The sequence below is a fragment of the Notolabrus celidotus genome, chromosome 18, assembly GCF_009762535.1.
Source record: "Notolabrus celidotus isolate fNotCel1 chromosome 18, fNotCel1.pri, whole genome shotgun sequence".
In the NCBI taxonomy this organism is placed as follows: domain Eukaryota; kingdom Metazoa; phylum Chordata; class Actinopteri; order Labriformes; family Labridae; genus Notolabrus; species Notolabrus celidotus.
In genome coordinates this window covers 5,795,753-5,821,214 of record NC_048289.1, presented here as the reverse complement: position 1 = coordinate 5,821,214, position 25,462 = coordinate 5,795,753, and the positions used below count along the sequence as shown (strand labels likewise).

General features: G+C 41.9%; 1 protein-coding gene across 1 annotated transcript in view; it reads right to left on the bottom strand.

The window, feature by feature from the left end:
* The window catches only part of rbfox3a (RNA binding fox-1 homolog 3a), a 626,830-nt gene that overhangs the window by 51,907 nt on the left and 549,461 nt on the right, over positions 1 to 25,462 (bottom strand). The window contains exon 6 of the mRNA XM_034708818.1: positions 8,741 to 8,989. Within this exon, the coding sequence (XP_034564709.1) occupies positions 8,741 to 8,989 (249 nt within the window). The remainder of the gene's footprint in view (positions 1 to 8,740; positions 8,990 to 25,462) is intronic.

Below are 25,462 nucleotides of genomic sequence, written 5' to 3'. Positions count from 1 at the left end.
GTGCACCAGGAAGAACACTCCCCAAAAATACTCAGACGAACACGATCACAGGACACAGGAGTTAAGTAATGACAGAAAAGTATTTAGAAAGTCATTGTGTTTTATCTGACTGCTGAAGGCCTCAGGGATTGAATTAGGACCCAGGTCTTTCAGTCCTGTTGCTCTCCATACATGCACACTGTTTTCCTGTATGCCTCCTGATGAAACAATGTATGATGTAAAGCCAGAATAATACATATCTGAGGGGTTTATATAAAACAGTGAAATGAGCTGCCTGTCTCTCCTGAAGCTGTCTGCTGCTCACCCAGGGTCCTCAAGGCCTTGGTGGTGGGCAGCATGAGCTTAAAGACAGCTCAGAATTATAATGTTTGAAAACTGTGATAATAAACTGACAGTATGAGAAAGAAAACCAATTATGTGTGTTATTTTGAGTTGAGTGTCTTAAGTCTCTTTGGTAAGAAGACAGGTTCAGGGCTTGGTACCAAGACTTCTTACAAGCTGCTGGTACCTCTCCGTGCTACAGCTTTTCTTTGTGATTCATAATAGCACCTAAAATATATTACCCATGGTGCACTATGCATTGCTTGCGTCCTTTCATGATGCTTACTAGTCTGTTTTTACCAGAGAGCAAGCTACTGTAACCTAAAGTAACAAAGCTACTGTGTATAGTTTTTAAAGCCACCGACAACAGAAGAAGCTCAGTACTGACACTTGTTGTTTTCCAATTAAAACACTGGATCTGGGGGTCCTGATGGAAGACCTGCCACAGTCAGATTAGGTAATGGTTGAACCCTGAACAGGATTCCTGAACTCAGGCAACAACAGAAAAACCAACAACACAACAATGTCTCATAAAGAACAGTTTAACTCTGTGAAATATACAAACTCCACCTTTACAATAAGCTCCTCTGGATATCTTATCCATCTGTCTGTTTCTAAACGCTGTCATCTGGTCTGCTGTTTTCACCGGGAAGAAGAAAAAGAGACAAAGCAGGAGGAGCGAGCTGATGTACATAATGAATCAGACCATCGTGGGGATGGAGGGATGAGGAGATGAAAAAGACAGAGATGGAGACGGAACGATGATGTCAGCTAAACCTGCCCGATCAATGAGAGAGAAGTGCTGAAGGTAGCTGCATTCATACCGAGAGGGAGAGACGGAAAGGGAGAGGGAGGGAGAGAGAGAGAGAGAGAGAGAGAGAGAGAGAGAGAGAGAGAGAGAGAGAGAGAGAGAGAGAGTTCAGAGACGCATGCAGGGATAAGTGCTGATTGAAGGGAGAACAGTAAAAAAGGAGAGACAGGCAAGTGAGGATAATGGCATTACATCACACACACACACACACACACACACACACACAACCACACACACACACACACACACACACACACACACACACACACACACACACACACATACACACAGATACCCTTCTAAACACAGACAAACACACACTCACAGGCAAGGAGCAGCAGACTGAATAGTACAGAAATAATCAGCTGACTTTTGTGTGTGTGTATGTGTGTGTGTGTGTGTGTGTGTGTGTGTGTGTGTGTGTGTGTGTGTGTGTGTGCGAGAAAAAGAGAGAGAGAGAGAGAGAGAGAGAGAGAGAGAGAGAGAGAGAGAGAGAGAGAGAGAGAGAGAGAGAGAGAGAGAGGGAGAGTTTAATAGCAAAGAGCTCAAATCACTCCTTGGCCAATGGCAGACACTGGGTCCCTGTGATGATAAAGCACACTCTCCCGGGCACTTAGTCCTTTGTCTATACACACACACACACACACACACACACACACACACACACACATGTATGCACGCACGCACGCATGCACACACACACACACACACACACACACACGCACGCACGCACGCACACACACACAGAGTGTCTGTGGGGCTGGGTGTTGCAGGTCAGATGGATGATGTGGACAGCTGTATAATTATCCCCCCAGTCCTTCTGCTCCTCCTCTACATGACAACATCCACCAAATGTCTGTGACAACAACACATTGACTGACAGACACCAAAACTTCAGTACAACTTTTAATTTGACTGGAGAGAAACTAAATAAGAAGCTGAATTGTTATTGCTGCCTGTATTTTATTCACCTGTAACGATGAATACAGGCAGCAGGGCTTTACATCCAAAACATACCAACATGATGTCAAGTGTTCAAACACAGCGGCTCACTCAGCGGCCTTGTGGCTCTAAATATAAAGCTTCAGGCAGTGACGTCTATTAATCAGGAGGAGTTTTCTTCTTCTTTCATATCTACGTTATTCAGACATCTATTAGTTTAGTTTAGTTTATTCACACACATCATCACAAATGTACATCTATATATTCAGTGTCTGAACAAAGAAAAGTAGGATTAAAAAGAAGATCTGTGTTCATTCATTTACTCCAGGAACAAATGAGACACATCTTTACTACAGTGGGTGATGGTGCTCATGGGAAATGTAGTTTTTATCCTGGGAAAAGCTGCCGTTTCTTCCACAAGGGTCACCAGAATCATCAACACGATGTCTTTAACATTTGCTCTCTCTGTAAAATGAATTTGATCACCTAATGATACTTTTATTTATTGTTGTGATGAAGTTGTTTATTGATAAAAATGAAATGATGTCTGCCTCACTGTGTCAACGTTTTTCTCACCACAGCTTTGCGCTGCTCCCTGGGAGATAAAAAAATAAGTCTGAAGCAGATACTGTTGGAGAGCGTTAAAATATGTTCGGGATAAAAACAGCTATCAGCTTGGCTCGATATAAAGTTTTCTCATTATTGTTGAAAAGAAAACTTAATCCAGGTGGAATTAGACTTCTCCTGCAGAATGTGTTTGTAAATGTAAATGAGTTGTATAGGCAGAGAGTTTTATGATGAAGCATAATGACTGTAGACTGGTTCAAAAAGTGAGACTCCTAACTGTTTACAAAATAGTGTTTGTGCATTTAAAATATGCTTTAACAGGATTTGTTTTATTGAAGATGAAGTAAGCTGATTTAGAAGTCAAGAAAGAAATACATGAAAACTGAATCTACATTCAACTTTTTAGGATAAGTTCTGTACTTTTTCTTATAATATACAGAAACACTGATTCATTACAGTGCAAGTCAAGTGTGTGTGAACTGTCTTCAAACCACACCCCTCTTTATCTCCTTGTTCTCTCCTCTTTACCTCCCTCCTGCCCGGAGCTGAGCTGTCCTCCACTGGGAGCGTCCTCTGTTCCGTTTGGCCTTTTAATTTGAGTTAATTGCGTGTTAATCGAGCCACATCTGCCTGAGCGGAGCAGCAGAAGAGTAGAGGCAGGGGGGGTAATTACATCCAAATGATAAACTGGTGTAACCTGAAGACTTTAAGTCAGGGCACGTCAGGTGGGTGTAACATGTAGAAATTAACAATCTGTCAACAGGCCACACAAGCCACAAATAAGAGCATTCATTTACAACGCTTTAGACAGATCTGTCAGAGAAATTATACGACTGCTGAGAAACTGCCAAAACATACTGTACTAAAAAGTTAATGTTTAAAAAACTGAGGCCTGATACTGCAATTCAATTTGAAAGAATATGTTCTTCAAGTTTTGCTTTTGCAAAACGGCTGAAAATTACGCTGGCTGGGAAGTGCCATGCAAATTTACAAAGGATGAAACACTTTCATGCATGCAAAACCACTCCAACCATCACTCCTCCTCCTCTCAAATTCCACTGATTGTGATTTTGCTTTGGTACTGCTGAGTCAAGAAGTCAAAGATTAGAACCAGACATGCTACCAGCACTGTTGTTGAAAAGATCAACACAAATGTCTATATTCAGTCCCAGCACTAGAGAACCAAAGCAAACAGTCCATCCATCCATTATCTTGACCGCTTATCCTGTTCGGGGTCACGGGGGGCTGGAGCCAATCCTAGCTGACTACACCCTGGACAGCTCGCCCACCTATCGCAGGGCAAACATAGAAAGACAGACAACCATTTGCGCACACTCACACCTACGGGCAATTTAGAGTGATCAATTTACCTGAAGAGCATGTTTTTGGATTGTGGGAGGAAGTCAGAGTACCCGGAGAGAACCCACACATGCACAGGGAGAACCTGCAAACTCAACACAGAAAGGCACCTGCCCGACCAGGGACTTGAACCAGGAACCTTCTCGCCGTGAGCCGGCAGCTCCACCCACTGCACCACCATGCAGCCCCAAGAAAACAGTAATGCATTTTAATTTGAACAATGTGCCGGCTCCAGTTGGTGCTAATGTCTTTGTTTGTACTAACCACATCACCTCAGACTGCTTCATCAACACGGTCAGTACAAACGGGTTTGTTTAGACACTGACCTTCATAAGAAGATCTTTACTCACAATTCATGACCCAACAACAGCAGACATGCCATGAATACTGTAAGTGTCGCAGCTTTGTGATAATATTTCAGGTTTCTTTCAAGAAACACATGGAAGTGGCGCAAGTTCTCCTGGAGCACTTGCCGTGTTTGTTTAGTTGTTTTTCCTCCTCTGCATCAATCTGCATGTTCCTCCTTAGCAGCCAATCAGGTCAGTGCCTCATTATCACACCATGCTGCCCACTCATATCAATACAGGGATAGTGAGGTTAGAAACTCAGAGGTTCTCCACAGAGGAGGAACTTGTGAGATGAGTATAACATAAACAGCTAAAATATAAACATTGCATGGGCCCTTTAAAGTTCCCAAATGTTTTGTTGTTTGGATTTAATAATTGTGTTTTATGTATTAACACCATACAGCACTTTGTAAACCCATGTGTTATGAATACAGATACATGGATTATTCCCATTACATCGTGGTTTACATGGTGAGTCCATTACACAGTATGTACAATAATCTTGTTCAAAATAGCCAGTGCATCACAAATCCCTACATAAAGCAAGTTCCCTCTGCCTGTTCGGCTCAGTTCTTCCATCCAGTGGTTGCAGTCTTTCATTAAGCTTAGCACGGTATGGAAGGGAGCGGCTTTAAGGCTGTAAGCCCTCTTCTGCCTCAGTCACAGAGCTAAAACCCGTCTCTTCTTCCTCTCTCTGTGGTCACCATGCCTCCGCCATCCACGCTGTGCGAGCAGTCAGGCAGGAAGAGGAAATAATTACATGAACATTATCATACACAAGCAGCCCGCACTTCCTCCTCTGTCGCCACGGAAACAGTTCTGAGCTGTACAGTATGTGTGTGTCTGTGTGTGTGAGGAAGGGTGCCCTGCAAAACTAATCTGCCCAACCAAGCCTCCCTTATGCACACGCACACACACACACACACACACACACACACACACACACACACACACACACACACACACACACACACACACACACACACACACACACACACACACACACACACACACACCAGCCAAAACCACCCCAAACATCTAAACCTGATTACACACACCGTTAGAGCTCTCCGATGTGTCGTTACTGTGTTTTGGAGTGAACATGTGCACATTTTTGTGTTTGTGTGGCTGTGCGTGTGTGAGTGTGTGAGTGTTTGAGACTTGCTGAGCTCAGCAGTGCGTCTGCGGCCTACCTTCCCCGGGCGGATAATGGAAGTTATCAGATGGGAGCACCGCCAGACAGGTAGATTACAAACGGTTAGGCTGCTACAGAGACTCCTCTCACCAGGGATTACACACACACACACACACACACGCACAAGCACAAGCACACACACACACACACACAGTAGCACAAACCGAAAAAGAAACACACTGTGGCAGATGTGAGGAGACAAAAACTTCAGTGTCATCTTCAACTCCTGCTCTCTGAGATGCTCTTTGGCACTTTGAGTGTGACCGATATCACAAAGACATGAACCATTCACACAGCATCCACTGAAGAGGGGTCAAAGGTCAATGACCAGCAGTCTTTGGATGAATCAAAGGAAACATTTTATCCTACACTAGAGACCAAATAAAGGTTACACTTTGCCCTATTCATGATCATCTTGATGCTGCTATTGATCTGTGATCAAAGTTGACCTTATAAGAAGACTATGAAATTAACGTGATCATGTTTTAAACACTTCTCATGCTGCCACAGTCCTGTAACCAGTACTGAACCCTGTCATGTAGTAACATTAAAACAAACATACTTGTAATATACTTCATTCCGATTATTAGAGCTCGCATCATAAGCATGTGAGCACAACTTTATAGTGAAGCAGTTTTGCCTTTCCACACCACTACACCTGCTGACGTTGAGGGCGTTTCATAGCTGAGGACGCTGAATAGAAATAGACATTGTCAGTTCAAAATACGCCACCAGTGGACACAGGTCCTTAAAGTCATATGGACATACTATTATATATATGTAAAGTATTAGTTCTGATGCTAGGTTAAAGAAGGCGGGGTGAACTTGGAAATTTATTACAACATAAATATCCAACCAATCAGAAATGAAACACTGAGTCATGTGAACAGATGTCTACCAAACTACTCCACTCCTGCTCAGACCATCAACTGACGTCTCAGCCAGCTCCCCTCAGTGTTGTCTTAGCTGTCAGCTTGTTTGTTAATCACTCACTGCCTGTGATCTGTCTGTATAGCTATCTCTCTGCTCTTTGTGTCTCTGTGCTCGTGTGTCTCTGTCTGAACATCCACCGCTGAAGATGACAGCTTGTTGTCATTCTTCTATTTCCCTAACTGCGGTGGATTTGGGGAAAACTTTGGGCCCAGTGGCTAAAGCAGTCCTGCATATGCTCAGCTCATTTCCCCAGGACTGGTTCACTAACTTTCACCAAACAACTCAGAGTTTAGCTGAATGGCTCTGTCTGGACCCTGGAGCCTTGCTCCTACATTTTAGCCTCCGCTGCTCTGGGCACCACATGTTCCTGATGCCCCAAACGTGATAAAACAAGGAAATGATATAAGTCCTGATTCTGAAGTATTTTGTAACTCAGCACTCAGAGACCATTTTAAATAAATAATTTTTATGTTCTAGCGTTTTTATTTCTTTAGATTCAAACTCAAAGGCTGTGAACTCTCTCCTGACCTGTCAATTAAACTAGATGTTTATTCTCACTCAGATTTTGTTGATAATTAATGACACATTAAATGTTGATATTCTATATGAATTTTAACTATTTAAAGTCACGTTCCCAGAGGCTCTAACTTTGTCGTACGAAGATGTTGGTAACATTTTTGAACTAGATGATATAAAAAGTGGTCCTGAGACTGCTGGATGACCCCATGGTGGCTCTGTCTGCTTTTTATTTCTAGTCTGATCTTGAAATGGAGATAACAATTTCAGACCTAAGAATCAGGATTAGCATGACTCCATTCTTGGTCAAAACATTTCAGTTGAGTTTCACTAATTATACTTCAAAGGACAACTTTAAGAAGCACAGTGTGTATAATATTTGAAACCTTTATCAAAATAGTTTCTGCAGCACTCATAGAAATTCAGAGATGCAAAAAAATGTAAAGTAAATGTCTATTTAAGTCAGGTATCATTACTCCACATAACATTAAATGAGTTATTTTCCGCTCTGAGGAAAGTGTGAAGCCAGAATGAGCAGTAACTGTGAGAGGGAAAGTTGAAGATCTCTCTTTTTGTTTTTCTTTAAATCATCACAGCAGCTTTTTTAAAAATGCATCAATGTAAGATTTTAGTATGAATATTTAAGTAGTAGTACTCTGTGGGCCACGCTGAGTGTGTACACAGCGTCTCTCTCCTTTATCCTGCAGTAACTGCGTCTCCTGACAGTAACAGTTACAGCTTGTGACAAACTCTCCACAGTGACCGTAAAACACTCCCAGTAATGCTGACTGTACCGTAACTCCTCCCGTCGCCGGACTCCCCACTCTGCCATCACTGTCTATACACTCCCATACCTTCCCAGCATGCTCCGCTCTGATTGGCCCTGACAGTTTGAAGGCTCCTCAACCAGCGACGAGTGGTGGAGCAGTTAACTATAGTGTGAGCGCCCTTAAACACTGTGGCATGTGTGTTTTTGCAGTTCTGTGCTGAAACATATCCAGTTAGTCAGAGACATGGAGCGATCACTCTCCCTCTGTGTTGAGTGTGTGCGGGTCATGCATGCATTTGCACATTAGCTTGATCTTCCTGTGAAGGCCCAGCAGAGGATCTGAAATCCTAGTGAGATGGTGAGATGGTAAACTGTTCTCTGCGCTCTCTGGATCTCATTTACTTTCTTGTTTCATGTATTTTCTCCTCGTTCTTGAGCTTTTATTGGGAGCAGAGGTTTGGAGTGCTTTTCACTTTTTAACTTTCATGGGTTTCATGTTGTGTGAAGTTTGGTGTCAAAGGAACTTCAGAAAGACAGTCAGGAGTCAGGGAGAGAGGTTTCACTCTTAGTTTCCTGTGTGCTTCTCAGCATGCCACCCAAAACTATAAAAGCACTCGGGCTGAGCGTAGTGCAGCGAGTGAACTCAACCTTTCCTCCAAACTTTACAATCTTCAAAGGAGAACAGCATACCTGGGAGTTTGGGATTTAATATAAAGTGCATAAGTTAAATTAAAAGACGGTGGTTTTGATTTTGTTATATCACACAGACTCACTCCCATCACCTTTAAAAGTTTGATTTAGCCTCAAATGTCTTCATAAGGCTACGCATCTTTTCGTATAACATATTTTAAAAACACATCTGAGCTTGGACAGAAGGAGTTTATATCAATGCTCCATCTTTGATTACTGATTGTCAGCCAAACCCTTCTGTTTATTTCACACCAGTGATGAAGATGAGGTTTGAAAACACAGGGTCTTACCGATACTGTGTTGGCTGTGAGGGCGGGGGTGTTGCTGTCATTTCCCGGCTGTTCGCTCTGCGTGTGTGTCGGCGTGTACAGCGTCAGGGCGTGCTCGGCCACCGAGCTTGGTCCCGTGTAGTCGGCCGGTGGGTGGGCGTGGGGCGTGGCGTACTCGGCTGGGATCCCGTTCTGTGGGGGAGGGGGGTACTGGGCCGGTGGGAAGGGTTGGGCCATGGCTTCAGGGGGAGCTGGGGCCTCTTGGTTGCCCTGCAGGGAGAGAGAAATACCAACAGGTTAATTGAGTTTGACTTCTGGTTGTGGGAACAGCTGGTCAAATGTAATTGTAAACTATGATGTAGGCTTTAACTGCTGCCAAGTATGACCTGATGCTGGCTCTGATGGGCCCACCTGAATGGTTTTACATCATTTGACTGTCAAGCTGAGCACAGCGACTGTCTGAAAGTTGATCCAGTGTTGTGGGACTGATGTGGTGAAGCCCCTAAGAATAATTTAAATATTTCTGCACCAATCCTAGGCAGGTAAAAAAGTTTGATTTCAAGCAAGCTGACCACAGACTTTATAAAAAATGGACACAGTCTCAGTGCCATCACCCATTGGTTTCTGAAGAGTAGTTCTGAACCCAAACAATGACGGTCCCAATATCAGAAATGCTGACTCACTCTACAACCTCATCTCCAAAATGATTTATGCATAGTTGTCTTTACACTAGTTTCAATACAAGTGTTTGTAGACCATCAAAATCTGTTTTCCCCAACATTTGTTTCAGCACCCAACTTTTGGATCTAGGGTTATAACTTTGGGTCAGCCTAGACACACACTAAGAGGCAGGCCTTAAAACTTATGGCAAAGCTACATTACACCCACCTGTCAGTCGAGTCAGTCATACCCCTGATAATGCCAAACTATGCACATCACTTTGTCTTAATATCTTCAAAACGAATATAAAAAAGTCCCCGTCTGTACAACTCTGCCATAAGACGAAAGAAATGAAGTGTAAAATAAAGCAACAACAAAGCACCTTCAACACAAACATGTCCTCTGCTCACTTCTGCACGTGTTTCTGAGCAGCATGATGTCACCATGTACTGGTATACTTCACTGTTAGATCAAGTTTGGAGAGGACAAAGGTAATTTGTATAATACAAATATGTAAGTATGGAAAACATTGTCTGCGTAGTGTGTGTTGATTCAACATGACGTATACAGTTAATCAGTGTGCTGTTCATTCACCTGAAGTTAAGTTAAATATAAGTGATCACTTGAAACACTCTTTAATGATCCTTTTTATCTGATCCTGAATCATGCAGCACTCTGAAATCTATACCATGGTTTATCCTCTCACTGACGTTTATTAATGATGGAAAGATGTGATGAATTAAAAGCATAGATGGTGTGTATCTGTCTCACATCGACAGCTGATCAGTCAGATAACATCTCTGTTCTTCTGCAGCTCTGCTTATTCATATTTTAAAGAATCATTCAGTGTCATACATTTCTCGGAATTTGCTTGAACCTCAGGTTAACAAACACCAAACGTGCAGCCGCAGTGATCAAACACTCCGTCGCTTTTCTTGCATACATAATAAAATCTTCATGTACAGCTGTGTGTGAAGCTAAATACTCTGCCTCCTCTCTGAAGCTCAGCAAAATATCTGCTCCACAAAAGTGTCCTCTCTGAGCTCCACAAGTAATCTACCCTGATGAAATCAGCGTGAATAAAGTCTCTTTACTGAAGAGATGTTTGTCTTTTTCAGTGAATATAAATATGACATTTACATTTGGTTTAGTCGTGTTATTAAGCTGAAGAATCTCAAATACATGATACTCAAACTACACAGGCGAAGTAAAGAACAAAAAGTTAACCATCCTTTGTTTGAATCATCTCTGGAGATGTTTTCTATCAAATATTTGGGATGTTCAGAAAGAGATTTTAAACTGCTGACCACTGTTATCAACTTTCTTGAAAAGAGTGTTGTCTCAGTGCCTATTGACACTGTGGTAAAAATGTTTCTGTGGTCTCAGGCTGGTTTTGAGAGAGGGGAAAAAATGACAAATAGCGGAGGTGAGCTACTGGACCCCAACCATCTCTGAGAGAAAAGTGGAGCAACATCCTGTGCTGTAATCCAGACAACGGCAGCAGAGCTGGTGAGAGCATCTCTAAGCTGCTGATCTCTACAAAGTCACTGAAACCAGAGGAGGTAGAGATAACAGACACAATGTTCAAAGCTGAGACATTTGACTCATTTATGTTTAAAGGTGAGTCAACGTCAAAGAGAAGAAGGAAAAAAAAACAATTAAAGTGAGATAAGTTAAACTTCAACAAAGAATCTGCTCTCTATCTTTGTTATAAAAATACGCAGCATTTTACTCCAAATACCCAGGAATAAAGCTACTTGATCAAACTTTTTAAATCAGAGCTTAAAGCGAAGACATGAACCTGCAGCAGGGGTGAATCTTTCTGTTTGAGTCCTGAATACAGTTTCATGCATCGAGCTCCAGCTCCGTTTTATTAGAGGGGGAGTGTGATGAACATGATTGGCTGTTAAATCTGACAGAGATCTTTTAAGTGTGGACATGAGACAGAGTGGGGGAGTGACAGGGTGAGAGTAAGGGGGAGGAGGAGAGAGAGTTAATCTCTTTATCTGTATTTAGTTAGAAAAAAACAGCCACGCTGTGGTCGTGAAATCACAACAGTGAAGAGGCTGAAAATAATCAAACTGCCCGTCTGTCCGTCAATAAACTTGAAAATAGATCATCAAATCAAATCAAAATACAACATGCTGTTTGTGTGTGTGTGTGTGTGTGTGTGTGTGTGTGAGAGAGAGAGAGAGAGAGAGAGAGAGAGAGAGAGAGAGAGAGAGAGAGAGAGAGGGTGTGTGTGTGAGAGAGAGAGAGAGAGAGAGAGAGGGTGAATCCTTTGTTTGCGTGGCAAGATAATAATATTGTTTTTTTTGTAGAACACACTCGTACTTGATTACAACATAAAGACGGACACACACACACACACACACACACACACACACACACACACACACACACACACACACGCACACACAGGGAGACACAAACACATAGACCAAAGTAAAGTGATGCAAATTACATCTCTGATGGAGATTAGAAAGATCAATTAACTGATACTCCTTTGATGACAACCTCTGTTTTGAAATTTCTAATAAAAGTTGGCATTTCCTTCCCTCCTCTCTCCTTCCTTTCTTCCTCCTTTACTTCAGCTGCTGTGACTCTTCCTTTTCTTCTTTTTAACAGCGAAAGTTGTGCTCTTTCACCCCTGTCTGGGCTCTCCCTCTCATCTACATGCCTGTCAGATAATCATTTCCTCCCACCAATGATGATGAATCCATCTGACATATTAGCGCCCTGCTTTTCTTCCACGCTGCGCCAAAAACTTGACGGAAAATGGCTTTAAAAAATGTAAAAATCAATCACAGCAACTTTTTGAGGTGGGATGAGGCTCTGACCTTAGCTGTTTCCGATAGAGGTATTGAAGTTGGCGATTCCTATGCATGGAGATTGATGGTGTAAAGCATAACAAAGCAGTTTGCCGATGGCTCGCATCGTTTCTGGCACAGAGTCATCGTCGACTCCCCGGGCAGGCCAGCTTTATGCTCAATTTAGGGTTTACTTAGTGTCACTTATAAATTTATCAAAATATAAATCTGTAGCAGCAAACAAGTCTTCATTAATGAAATTGGCCTTTATAGTGCTTGTTAGATTTTGAAGGAGTGATGCTTTTTTAAAAAGCCTTGCGATGTCCTTACGGCTGAGATAAACACTCTGTAAAAAACACATCAATGAAGCCTGGACGCAGATTTACACCAAACGATTCTTTTAAAGCTTTAACAGCTGTTTAAAGCTGCACTTACTTTATGTTTAATAAACATCCACACAGCTCAGGCTTTGTGTCAGCTTTGAAAACACCTCTCCCACATCATGTCAATAAAAACAGATTTAAGTTTTCTTTTAATCGTTACTCTGAATTCAACTCCAATCAAATAAAAGTGCTGAAGATCAATGCACACAATGATATAATACTACAGCATCGAAGAAGAGCAGCACAATCCTTCCAGTCTACAACAATTTGTTTTACCATACTTGTGCACACATTTCTTTCAGTTCTGCTTAATCTATAATCTGCTTGGATTAAGTTCCATTGTATTGTGTGAAAAAATGTCATATTGGATCCCAATTATGACAAAGAAAAGTCATAAAGAGCCTTAAAGAATATGAGGATATTTGTTATAAAAAAATAAATAAATGTAGCTTGACTGCAAATCTTGCATTAGAAGGCTTTTTGACAATTAATTATTTGCATGCAGTGAGTTATATGTTGTAGTATGTCTCTTTTCTGGGTAGGGATATAAATTTCAAGTATTTCCCGTGATCAGTCTCTGGAAATGTTAATGATCAATGATCGATTAATCATAAAAAAAAACGTAAACGTTTTCCATGTTAAAAAGAATGCCAAATGATTTTTCCCCTGTATCAAATCTTCCTTCACAACACAATGTATATAACCTGACGTTATTGAATAGCTGTGAATCGTATTGAGGTGTTCAAAATGTTAAACACGCTGAATATCAAAATGTGGAGCAGGCTCATAATCTCCACGGTCATACAGTCATAACAGTGAAGGCTCAGACTTCAACAAGGGAACTGAACAGAAACATATATCAGACTCACAGTGTCCAGTTTTCTGTCTAATTGTTCTTATTGAGAAAAATAAGCATGTGAACGCGGTCAGGTGACAGCTGGGAGCGCAACCAGGTCATAACAATCAGTCTGGCACTCGTGGAGACCTGTCACTCAGCCACAGCCCCCAGCTGAGTATCTCCGCTGTGCGCAACAACTTCAGTCAGCTGATTCACATCCAAACATGCTTTAAACTTAAAACACCTCCCTGATAGCTGAATGAAATACGAGACCACATGATGTTTGTTCCACGTGATAGAAAATCATAACAACAAAATGTGTTGGAGTAAGTTCTTAACAATCCATTAATCGATACTCAATCAATTGTTGATATCCCTAGTTCTGGGAGCTCCCTGCCCTTCCATGTGCACATTTGGAATGCCAAGCCTGAGGCAGGGAGAGCAGCAGCAAAGACCCGCATGGTTAAAGAACAGAGCAGGCATCAGATAAACAGTAAGAGGCAGAACAGGAAACAATGCTGAGCATGTGTGTGTGTGTGTGAGAGTGTGTGTTTGTGTGACTGAAATAATAAACTGATCAAATTAAAGTTGTTTATGAACACATTAACATTAAATTTGAGAACAAAGAACAGTCAGTATATAAAGTCATGATAGAATGAATAGATGATATCATTTAAAGCTACGCTTGATGTTTGTATGTACGCATTTTCTTCCACTTCTAATTCTGTTTTTTGTCAGGGGATAAAAGTAAGAAGATCGTGCAAGACATCAGTCTCCTTTTCTCCTCTCTGGTCTCCTGATTAGCTTGAAGCTCAACAGCCAATCAGAAGAGGAGTTTCTGTCCCCGAAAGGCTTCGCGGCCATTTCAAAATGCTTCATCAGCTGAAAGGTGCACACGAGGACCGTTGGGTGCCAATTGTGCAGGTCTCACTGCAGAAAACTAGGTCCAAAGACGCTCAATGTTGGCTCAACTTTGGCTCAACTTTGGCTTTCAGGGCCATCGGTGTGTAAGGGTTCTGGTTCCAAAATGTTTAAAGCCTGATGAAGCAGAACTTTAAATAATCAGTGTCGTTATTTTGAGAAAAAAGCGCTTTTCTTAACGAATCAATCAACCCAAATCCTGTTCTGTTGATGAAGGTTATACACCGCAGATATTTCTGTAGGTCTGGAACAAGACTCCAAGAATCCAGCTGCACACTGGCTCTGTGTTTCACTCCTATATATCGGTCCAGCCTGTTTTCCCTTCTTCAGTCTAATCTCCGTCCACGCAGGGTGGAGCTGTGGCCCGGGGCGAGTCTCGGTTCACTAAAACAAGGAGCCTCATCGATAGGCCTCCCTGCCTCGCAGCATCAATAAAGACCTGAGCTGATATATGGCCCCACCTGGTCAATACACACACTGGAGACAAGCACACACACACTAACACAAACACGGACACACACACACACACAGCAGCAGCCAGCCATGAACAGTCAAGTTAAATAATGGCAGCAGAGTGAGGGAAATGAGAGCTGCAGGGAAAGTGCTTTACCTGGAAGTTTTCCTTTTAATATGCCTAAATCATGAGCTGATGTGCGATACATCTCCCTGTATGTATGCAGAGACACACACACACACACACACACACACACACACACACACACACACACACACACACACACACACACACACACACACACACACACACACACACACACACACACACACACACACACACACACACACACACGCACAGTCGTGCTCATGCTGAGCAGGAGACGGTTTTTGCTCTGCTGGGGTTTTAGGCAGAAAAGAGTGAGCAGGAAAAAAAGGCAGAGGGAGAAAGAGGGTTATAGAGAGCCAGAGGCAGAAACAGAGAGAGAGAGAGAGAGAAAGAGAGAGAGAGGGAGAGAGCGAGGGAGCGTTAGAGTCAGTGAACTTCCATCATCCATCACAGTGACTGAGGCGCTGACACACTGAGACATCCCCAGATCCTTGTCGACAAATTGCGCTGGTAAATGATTTCTCCTATCAGCTAAATCATACTATCCATCCCTCTCTCCCTCCATCCCTCCATCCATCTCTCTGCATCATCCACACATCTCTCTCTCTCTCTTTCTATATCCTCTGTCTCTCCCTCATTGAGTTTATTTCCCTTTGGCTCAGTGGAGCGCCGTGCCTGATGTCTGATGGACTCCTGCTCCATTTGTGCACCTGACACATGTATGACGCTCCCTCACTTTCTTTCTCTCTCTCTCTCTCGCTCTCTCTCTCTCACACACACACACACACACACACACACACACACACACACACACACACACACACACACACACACACACACACACATACACACACACACACAGCTGCTGGGATAGTATGTCTTCATGCATCTTAAAGTCGAGTCATGCCACCACTGATGGAAACAGAAGGTGAGGAACGTCAGGTTCCTGATATGTTACTCTTGAAGCTTTAAAGCGGAGTGACTCCACTTTGTCAAATACAGCAGCTTGGTCAGGGACCCTAATCTTCAAAATATGAAGCTGTGGGTACAACTCTACCATCATTTCATGACACTGTCCTCCTGCTTATTGTTTTGATGAGTCTTGTAAGTACCAAGACGTCAAAGCCGGCTGGGGACGGTAGCTGTGGGTTAAACAGAGACGGGACCTTCATCCAGGACACTCAGGTTCAAAATGACTGAGAACTACAACCTTGGCTTCATTCAGGGAAACTTACACAAAGGTTTGTGTTATGAGTGCTAACTGCAATTTGTTTTGCAACAGTGCATGTGCTTTACTTTTCCACTCCTGAGGTTGCTTCTTTGTTCCAACATGGAGTCTAAGATATCTGTATGTTAGCCACAGAAAGAGTCCAACGTTTACAAAAAATACTTAAGCTTTAGTTTTTGTTTTACTTTAAACATATTCACTGCTTCACCATGATTTTAAGGGCCTTTGTATTTTACTGACCCCTTTTAGAGCTAGCCTGGGTCTCGCCCCAAACTACATTGTAGAAATGCTAACAATTTACGAGCAATCTCGCGGCCTTAGATCCTCAGGTGGGGCATTTTTGGTTGTTCAAAAGTTGAGGCTGAAATCCAAAGGGGATGGCACTTTCTCCATCAGAGCCCCTCAACTTTGGAATGACCTCCCTGAGGAGATGAGGCTCGCAGTGTCAGTGACATCTTTTAAATCTCTTCTTAAAACCCATTTTTACAGACTTGCTTAAATGTGACTTCATCCTTTTAACCGCTTTTACTTCTATTTTATTATTATTTTTAGTTTTTAATCCAACTAATTGTTTTCAATTTTATTTGATTATTTGTTTCAATTTATTATTATTTTATTTTCATTTACTATTTTAATGTTCCTAATTTATCCTTTTCACTTCTCTAATTTTCCTGATGTGATGTTGTCGTCTTATTCTGAAAACCTCTTTTATTATCCTTTTAATGCTTTTATTTACTTATCCATTTTTATTTATTTATTTTTATTTATTTATTCTATTTCTTAAAAAAAAAACTCTCTTAAAGATTTATTGGTCTACTGTCTTACCACTTCATTCTGTTTAATTTACGTGTTCTTTTTAACCTCTTGCGTTGTATTCTGTTTTGCATTGTTAAAATTCCTCCCCTCTGTCTGTCAAAAGGTTTGCTTAAACATTTGTTTTTAAAGGTGCTACATAAATAAAGTTATTATCATTATTACTTGTTCTCTCTGACGATCCATTTAAGCTAACCAAACTGTGATCTACCCGTGCTTCATGCGTTTCCTTACTGTTTAAAGTAGCTTCTAGCTAGCTGGACGTTTGTCAGTAATTATTGCTAACTCAACCTCTTGATTTATCAAACATATTACTGCTAACTCCCCCATGGAAGACTGCTCATGCTCACCTGACACTAAAGTTTTACAAATTCATTATTTGAAAATGGAGAGAGGATATGTCGGCTCTAAAAAGGACCCGGGGCTTCATGCAGCACACAGTCAGACTCTGCTGGTTACTGTTTGCACATGTTTAAAAGTTGAGTCTGGTGACTTTTAGTGAGTCGAGTCATGCCCCTCGCCTCCTGGCTCCTGCGTTGTTTGACTCATCCATCACCCTGACCCCACCGGAGGGGTCTGTGTTTCCACTGTGTCACCTCGCTCCGCCTCAGGAAAGACCTTTAAACTGTCTCACGATGAGGAGGTTTATGTGATGGTAAAGATCACACTTTGATTTTATAATGCTTACAGTAACTATGAGCCTGATCAGTGCTGCTTTAGCTTCCTATCTGTCAGAATCCGAGAGCAGGGCGTCCTCACGATGATTCACTTCAGAATGATGAAAGGAAGAGAATTAAGTTTTACGAGAGGTGTGATCTTAATGTTGAATATAAAGAAACAAACACGCCGTGAGAGGGCCTCCAGGCACCTGCAGCAATATTACATTCATTATCCTTAATGCACCTTTGGCGCCAGGATGTATAAATCTCATCATGTCGGTTTGTGTGTGTGTGTGTTCTTCTTTGATATCAGAGATACAACGTGGATACTTTGAAAGATTTACTCCATCTCTGCTGACCTCTGATTCCTCAAACAACGCAGAAACATCAGCATGGATGTGGAGGAGCGGCAGACAGCTTGTTAGATAATTTACACACCGTGGAAAATTTATGTGACTGAAGAGAGACAGAAAAGAACAAGTCCAGCCATCGCAGGGTAATTAAAAAAACACACACATTCACACACATATCAACACACACACATTCACTCACACACTCAGCGGGTGTGTGTCTTATATTGATTACCTTCTCTACAGCAGCCCCGGGCTCCTCCACCCCGACTAACCATTACCTGAGCTCTACGCTGGGCAGAGACCTCCCCCCTCCCTCCCCTCCTCCCCCCTCCCCTCAGAGTGTAATACATTATAATGATCCTATAGGAACAGAGGAGAGATGCAGCGCGCACTGAAGAGAAAATAAAGCCAAGGAGTCTCTAAAGTGACAGAAAAACAAATACCACAGACTGCTCTGTGTGTGTGTGTGTGTGTGTGTGTGTGTGTGTGTGTGTGTGTGTGTGTGTGTGTGTGTGTGTGTGTGTGTGTGTGTGTGTGTGTGTGTGTGTTAATCCTGCCAGTGTGACGCTGTCTTGGTCCCTTACACCCCCATCACCACAGCTTTATTGTTCCTGGTTGACAGAGACAACTAATGAAGATTGGGGCTGAGAGCCAGCGAGACTGATCAAATGGGGACATGCAAATAGAAACACACATACATACACACACACACACACACACACACACACACACACACACACACACACACACACACACACACACACACGCACACACACAAAGATGCTGAGGCGTACCGCTTCAGAAGTAAAAGTTCTGTCATTCAAACTTATAGAAAGAAAACAAACAATGACTGTCTCTCTCTCACACACACACACACACGGTTCACAGACTAACCCTCAGTATCTGCTGTGGTTTGCTTACACACACTTCTATCAGATGCACCACAGAGCGATCAGCATCACAAACACATCGCGGTTCAGACTGCGGTGTTTTGCTTAATGCAGCGTTTTGCGTCAGATGGTGTAAATATGCCAGAAAGTTGCTGCTTTCAGGAGGCGATTAATATCAGCGTCCAACGCGTGGAGGGAGAGAGAGCAGAGGGGGGCTGCCTATGGAAAACAACAGCAGACACTTTGTCAGTAAGTTAAAGGTGATGTCGTCTGTTGGATTTGACTTGTATTACCACTGAACACACAGAGGCCCAGAAACGAGCCTACATGCTTGAATCAGAGTGATCCACCTCTGTATCAGGACGGAATAAATCCAGAACCTCAACTGGTTTTAATCAGATTCTGTCTTTCTACATATCACAGCAACAAAAAGAAAGAAAGAAAGAAAAACAAAAAATCTTCTTTGTATTTTACAAGGGGAAACTATAGCTACAAAAAAGAGCTAATGGGACAAAAACCTGCAGTTCTCTTGTCTCTACAGAGTTCAATGTTAAAAATCCAAACATTCCTCCGTGATAAAGTTTCACAAAATACAGACAGCCTGAAATTGGACTGCCCTCCTGTGTGATTTAAGCTTCCACTGGCAGAGAAACTGAACTCAGAATGTTGACTGAAGCATTTGTAAAACAGGAATCTGAGTCGATGAGATAAAAAAGTTACTAGTCTGTGCACATTTTTCATTGCATCACTGGTTTTGTACATATATGTAAATATACTTATTTAGTTGTGTATATACTTTCAAAAGATATGCATATTTTACTTTCTTTAATTTTTATTGCTAATAACTTTTTGATAATTGCTGTAATATATGCTCTTGTTTACTTTATACTGTTTTGCACTACTTTGCTGCTGTAACACTTTAAATTTCCCCATTGTGGGTCGAATAAAGGAATCTTCTCTTAAAATGTTTAGGAACAAGTCAGTGTCCCATGCTTCACCTCTGAAAGCTGGACCTGATGTTAGTTTTGCATTTCAAGATAAAGAGATTATTCACATGTTCTTTAGATCCAATAATCTGAGGAGGGGTCAAACTGTAATGAGAGGACATGAGCTTTTATTTTGTAATTCTGGATAAATCATGATAAAAATTATTCAGAGTTTTTAATTCCTGTCATCAGCTTCATTTTCATTTTACCGTAAGGGATTTACTTTGGGCTGGCTAAAATCACTTCTTAGAGTGTGCAGAACAAACCCTGCACATGTCATCATTAAAGACTGGACTGTGTGTGATGTTAAAACAACGTGCAGAGACAAATTCACTCCTTTACTGCACACATACAAGTATCTCATTAAAAAATAATCTCATCGTCTGATCCCTTAATGTGAAGCACCTTGTGAGGTCTGTTTCAGTATGAACTCTATTGATCAATCATCCTTATAATATTAATAAAGCTGATTGATTTATCACTTTGAGGACGTTCTTGTAATGAACGTTATAGGAGCTATGAATAGCCACAGCGCTGCGTCACGGCTGCTTTGCTCTGATGAAGAACCCGACTGTCACTCATCGACAGGTCTAATGAGTGGTGGAGCACGAGTATTGATGAGCAAATTAATGTTTGTTTTCTATTACCTCTATTTATGGTAATCTATGGGGACGAAACTGAGACTCTTACACCATGAATAACAACCATCATGATGAATTGAAAGGAACTATGCATATTTGAGGCTTTCTCAATCAGGAAAAAAGAAACTGCTTTAGCTCCGAAGTGAACAGAAATTCAAAGTTTTCAGAAACTCCCTCCAAGGTGGATATTTTGAATGTTTGTGTTTGTGTGGAGAGCAAAAACAAACATTTAAAAGTTTGGAGAGACACTGACGTCATGACCTCATGGTAGGCTTATCTGCAGGGTTAGGTTTAATTCTATGTTCACAGGGAAACTTAGCTTTACTTCATAAGTATACTCTAGCTGAGGGGCAAACACATATACAACACATTAAAGCTTTGCATGTGACGCTCCATCAGGAAGACGCTCGACACACATGCACACACATGGGGGGATTCCATTGTAGTAGATATAACATCAACAATTTCCTTCTCTGGTGCCCTGTCAGTGGAAAATGTATGATAAAGTGCCCTCTGGATGCCCCACCTATGTAAAAAAAAAAAACATGAAAAAGTGTCCAGGACACTGAAACTTGAAGCTTCAACAGAGAAATGTGACAATTGAAGATCTCTCTCCTTGTTGGGCTGTGCTCACCTCTTCAGGTTCAACGTCACTTTAACAACCTGCTCACTATACATTATCCCTCACATGTAGGATACTTGAGGACCACCTGTATTCATTTCTCATCCTTTCCAGTGATATGATAGTTCAAATAATTAAGAGACTCTGCTCATACGGCCAAATTCCACTGATCTGTGACTAGTCTGTCTCCGATCCATCGCAGCACCGGATCTGATAGGTTTCTATTCTAGTCAATGTGTTAACTTCCACTGGATCCGCTCCGTTGCGACAGGAAGTCAGGCACCAAAACAAAATGAAAGCATCCAGTTAAGTTTCAGAGTAAAACACTCTATGTTATCACCAGATCGTATTTCACTTAACTACAACAACAAACCGTCATGATGAGCGGAGCCAGGCCTGGAGTCAACAGGTCAGAAGTTTTCAGAGGACCAGAGAGACAACATGGATGAGGAAAGGGGTCCGATATCCGTTAATGCAGTTATTACAGCAGGAAAACCTTGGTCACATGACTGTCCGGCGGTCCTGCTACATGCTGCGTAATAAAAACGCAACCTGTGGGTATTGACCGGACCCGCACAGACCCGATCCCTGGTTAGATTAGAAGGCTGGATGAAAAGTGACACATTCAGAATTTAACTGAAGGTGTAACATGTTCCAGCTCTCTGTGACTAGGACAAACATAAAGCCTGCAGCAGATAGCTCAGAGTTAATGCATACTGTTCTGTTTGGTAGTATTGTGTTTTAAATCTTTGGTGCTACATTGTAAGAACACACATTCCTCCATAACAAAACCGCTCTGTAACACCTGAGAACTGATACTGGTGTGCTTTCTTTTACCTGTGTGGCTCCAGCGCTCCGCTCGGTCTCATTTATTTTCCTGCTGTGACGATACCTTCTTAATAATGATTATGAATTAGTGCTGTCTGAGCTGCTGTCAGCATGACTATTATTTTATTCGGGCACCATTAGGCCGTCCTGTTCTCCCAGGCTCGGGTCCTTCCCTAGTGAGGGACTCTCCACCAACACTCCCATCGATGGGTTAGTCTGACAACGAATATAAATTGGCCCGACAGCTGCAGCTGGAGGAATAGTTCTGGTTACCTGCTCACACACACATATACACACACACACACACACGCACACACACACAGTTACACACACTCATCTATTACCAGGGTGAGCACGCCCCACTGCTCACATAATCATTAAATAATAACATAACATCGGAAATATTCTGTTATAATACATTCAGCTGTGTAAAATAGCCTCCATCTGTTGGCAGCGTAATACAGTCGTGAAATTAAACCCTCCCCTGCTAAAAAGACGCTAATTCTCCATTTGCCTTAATTATGGAGGAACGAGACGCCGCCGACGCAGAGGGAGAACAGGGGAGGAGGAGAACCAGGGAAAACGGTCGAAAAGAGAGCAGAGCAGGTCTCTGAGGACCACACAAACACAATATGTGTTTTTACAGTCAGCATAACTACACATTATCCAAAACACACTCATTATCATCATCATCATCATCATCATCATCATCATCATCATCATCATCATCACCATCATCATCATCACCACAATCATCATCAGCATCATCCCCAACACCAGCACAGCTCCGGCTCCACAGACTCACCAGCTTCCCCTCTGAACAGTCTGCTACTATGAATATCAGTGTGTGTGACAGTGACCCAGTCCCTGTGAGTGAGTTATGCTCAAGTGTGTAAGACACGCTCACACACACACATACAAATACGCACACACTGACACACACACACACACACAACTCTGACAGAGAGGCAACAGAATCTAATTTAACACTCGGCTGAGCAGAGATTGGCCGACACTCCCAGTCCCTCACCGGCCGAGCGGGGATACTCCACGACCCAACCTCTGTGTGTGTCAGTGTGTGTGTGTGTGATGATAGCTATAGAACAAGAAAGCCAGCAAGTGAGAGTAAGAGAGAGAGAGAGAGAGGAAGGAGAGAGAGGGAGAAATCATGTTCATGGAGGAGTGGAGCAGTGAGGCTGAATGAGAGGGAGGACTGTTTAGGATGCAGAGTGTGTCGCAGGTCCGCTGGCTGCCGGCTCCCTCCAGGCCTGCTACATGATATTCACTAACCCCCGTAACAATGGCAAACATATGTAAATCTACCTGTGTGCCCGATTCAATCAGACCCCGGCACAAAGCTTCAGACACCGCCGGCACAACCAGGGAAAGAGGAGATGTTCAGGACAGAGACTCAGAAACTGAGGGCAGCACAGGAAGTGTTTGACTGTGAGAGAGAGTCACTTTATTCACACTCTGTGGAAACCTGAACTACAGGGCTTGAAAAATGAGGTTAATGATACAATAACTTTAAAAATAATGATTTGGAAAGTGTTTTAAAAACATCCTGAATGAAAGAGTGATTTCAAAATCTATTCTTAAATTAATTTGTGTATTTTTATCTATGAGAGAAGCGATTTAAAGTAGTCAAAGTTAGATTCAATTGATCCCCTTAATCTACAAAAGGACATACTGTTTTACAGTGTCATTATATTTGTAGTGTGCATGGAGGTGTTATTAAAATGATCTCTGGGTTGACTCTCTCCCCGAAATGGAATAGCAAAACTAAATATAAAAAAAATTGTAATTTAACATGAGAATTCTACATCTTTTTATTTAAGTACAAAAAAACATGGCTTATGTCTAATATATTATTCCATTCATCTGTACTTAATTTATAACAGTATATACATTATTTACATAGGCTTTCTTTAAAGCAGTATGTGGTAGGAAGAACCCAATTTTAGTAACTTTAAACTGTAATAAATAAAACAATAGGTATAATGAATAAAGTTTAATTTAGATTTTTTTTTTTTCATTTGTGCTGTATAATCTTTGAGCCGCATGTTGTATGAAGGAGTTTTGGATGAATAAATCCAAAAGGGAACTATGAGACTTAAGTTACATCAAATGTATAATACATGCAATGGAAATACATTAAAGCCACACATTTCAATAAGAAGAGCTTTACAGTTTTAATGTGTAGATAAGAGTAACTTTCTGTTTAAGCTACTGGAGGAATGAATAATGGGAGAAAGAGTTTTCTTTGTTTGTATTTTACAGAAAAACAAGGCAACATGCGCAGACCATTGCAGAGATAGAAAAACACCACAAAACATACATGGTTAATGCTCGCGACGAACTCTAGTGGTATGTCAAAATTAGAGAGATATTCCTACTTTAAGTGCTCGGCACTTGTTTTTGAAGCATTCGGAGCACAAACAACAGCACAAACTGTAGCTGGCACCTTGTTGTTAAATATAAAAAAACAACCACTGTTTTCATTGGTCCTCTGGTCCTGGGGCAGAATATGGACATACTGTATGACATACAGTAGGCATGTCTGACTCTAACCCTTGACATCTGGACTCTGCAATACTGAAGCAAAACCACAACAGAGAAAGAGGAGGGGTAGTGATTTTGCATGCATGCCTATACATGTCACTCCTGTCGTGACATCATCACAGGAGCAGATTCAAATCACTTGCAGAAGCTGTGTGAAGTGGGCTACAGAAACAATGCAGAGGCTTTTTGGCTTCCACATTCTCAGGGTTGCTCGGCTAGAGGATAACAAAGTATATCTGTATAGGTAAAGAAAAACATGCTTGCATTTTATGGGGTCCTAAAAATAATACAAGTGACTTTGAAAACACTCAAAAACAAGTGTTTTTATCTTATTTGTTACAACAGAGAAGTCCATGTTGTCAAAGTTAAAAACCTTATGTCACACTGATTTGAATCTCTGGTCAAAAGTCAAGTGATGGGTTTATGTTGGGTCAGGTGAAGTCATAACTTTAACATTACTCTACTGTGCCACACTAAAAGTTTTGTGGGCAAGCCGTTTCCAATAAACTTTAAAGGTGAGTGAGCGAGTTGGGGGTTTGCAGTGTAATAAAGGAACATGTCACCCAGTGCAACAGTGCAGCTCACTGATGTGTCTTTAATCGTTTCTGGCACAGAGGAAGACGACACACACAGAGAGCTTTGGATACAAAGCTTAACTGAAGAATATATTCATGATGATGCAGATTAACATGCAGTAATCACACATGTAAGGGTTCGTCCAGACGTGACAAAATGCCCCACTTATGTTAAAAGAAGAAAACTGAAGGCTTTATCAGACACGCACACAAGTGCCACACACTGTGTGTCTCTGATCTCATTACAAGCAGGCAGTGAGAATCAGCAGGGCCCTAAGTGTATCATGATCAGAGATAACGGCAGCTGGAAAACTATTAGCAATCTACAGCTTCCCTTTGGGACTCAACCAGATATCATCAGCCCTTATGAGCCACCACTCTCATCCCCGTAATGACCGGCTCGTTCCGTTCG